We start from the raw sequence: 1,759 nt of genomic DNA on the forward strand, positions 1-1,759 counted from the left end.
GTATTTTTTTTAAATCACTCTGAAGAACGGGAATGAAAAACAGAAAGAGAACTACACATTTTGGGGGCGCCTGGGTGGCTCAGTAGGTTATGTGTCCACCTTCAGCTCAGATCATGATCTCAGGGTCCTGGGATAGAGTCCCGTGTCGGGCTCCCTGCTCAGCAGGGAGCCTGCTTCTCCTTCTCACTCTGCCTCTCTCCCACTCATGCTCTCTCGCGTGCATGCTCTCTCTCTCTCTCTCTCTCATAAGTAAATAAAATCTTAAAAAGAAAAAAAAGAAAGTACACATTTTAAAGCTAAACACAGAGGGCAGAGAGTGAGGGGAATAACCAAGAAGTTAAAGAAGTGACTGAGCCTCCGGAAAATATTTCCAGAGAATTAATTTGTGTGTCGCTTTGTGTCTCCTTTGCGTCAGTTGAAGATGTTTATAAAAGATGCACTGAGGGGGCCAAAAGCAAGTATTCCAGGTGCTTCTGGCGTGGAGGTAGAGCTGTGAGATCTTTCTAACTGGCCTGACTAGGGTCCCAGAGTCAGCTTACGGAACTGGTCACAGAAAGGAGTGGAGTGGTTTTCAGTGGATGGTCTCCACCCCATTCCAGGAGTTTGTCTCCTTTCTTCCCCTCACAGATGACGCAGATGGTGACCAGTGGGAATCAGACTATGGTGACTGAGGTCCTTTTCTCTGTGTTCCCACCTCTGCATCAAGGTGGGCTCTTGTTCTTTATTCCCCTGCTTCTCATCTATGGATTTATCATAACTGGGAACCTGATGATATTCACTGCCGTCCAGCTGGACGTGGCCCTGCACACGCCCACGTACTTCTTCATCAGTGTCCTGTCCTGATGCTCTCCAGCCTGGTCAGTGAGCAGAGGACCATCTCTGTGGCTGGCTGTCTCCTGCAGATGTACTTCTTCCACTCCCTGGGCATCACAGAGGGCTGCGTCCTGACAGCAATGGCCATTGACAGGTACATCGCTATCTGCAGTCCTCTCCTTTACCTGACCATCATGACTCCCCAGCTTTGTGTCCAGCTAACAGCCGGGTCCTGCCTCTGGGGCTTCCTCCTTGTGCTCCCTGAGATCGCGTGGATTGCCACCCTGCCTTTCTGTGGCTCCAACCAGATCCGGCAGGTCTTCTGTGACTCCACACCTGTGCTGAGCTTGGCCTGCACAGACACATCGCTGGTGGTCATTGTGGACGCCATCCATGCAGCGGAGATCCTGGCCTCCTTCCTGGCCATCGCCCTGTCCCACGTGCGGATCATCTTGGTGCTTCTGGGGATGCGTCAGCCGAGGGCCACCACAAGGCCTTCTCCACCTGTGCTGCCCACCTTGCTGTGTTCCTGCTGTTTTTTGGCAGCGTGTCTCTCACGTATGTGCGATTCTCAGCCGCCTACTCTGTGTTTTGGGACACAACGATTGCTGTCGCCTTTGTTATCCTCGCTCCCTTCCTCAACCCCATTATCTACAGCCTGAGAAACAAGGACATGGAAGATGCTATCGGAAGGCTTTTCTGCCGTCGGAGGAGGGCCGGTGGGGTCGGAGGGTAGATCTGGAAGCTGGACTCTGAAAAACCTCCCAGAAGTTCAGCATTTCATCACTTCTTGACCTGTTCATGCTTCTGTTGTAGAAATATAATGCTCCTCGCTCTATTATTATACACAAGAACAAAAAACTGCCGTGTCCTGGTCATGGGTGGCAATGCCCTAGCCCATTTGCATCGAGGTCCCTGCCGTGTTTGTGTCTCCGAAGCAGTAACT

The 1,759-nt window shown here is 51.6% G+C and overlaps 1 protein-coding gene across 1 annotated transcript; it reads left to right on the top strand.

Annotated features, from left to right (window-relative positions):
- The first annotated feature begins 627 nt into the window (after positions 1-627).
- LOC110573347 (olfactory receptor 6K6) lies at positions 628-1,549 on the top strand. The gene is given in 3 exon segments (XM_021681841.1): positions 628-838; positions 841-1,281; positions 1,284-1,549. Coding segments are annotated over 3 exon segments (918 nt in total).
- Positions 1,550-1,759: the final 210 nt, after the last annotated feature.

Source organism: Neomonachus schauinslandi, chromosome 6 (assembly GCF_002201575.2).
Source record: "Neomonachus schauinslandi chromosome 6, ASM220157v2, whole genome shotgun sequence".
Lineage (NCBI taxonomy): Eukaryota > Metazoa > Chordata > Mammalia > Carnivora > Phocidae > Neomonachus > Neomonachus schauinslandi.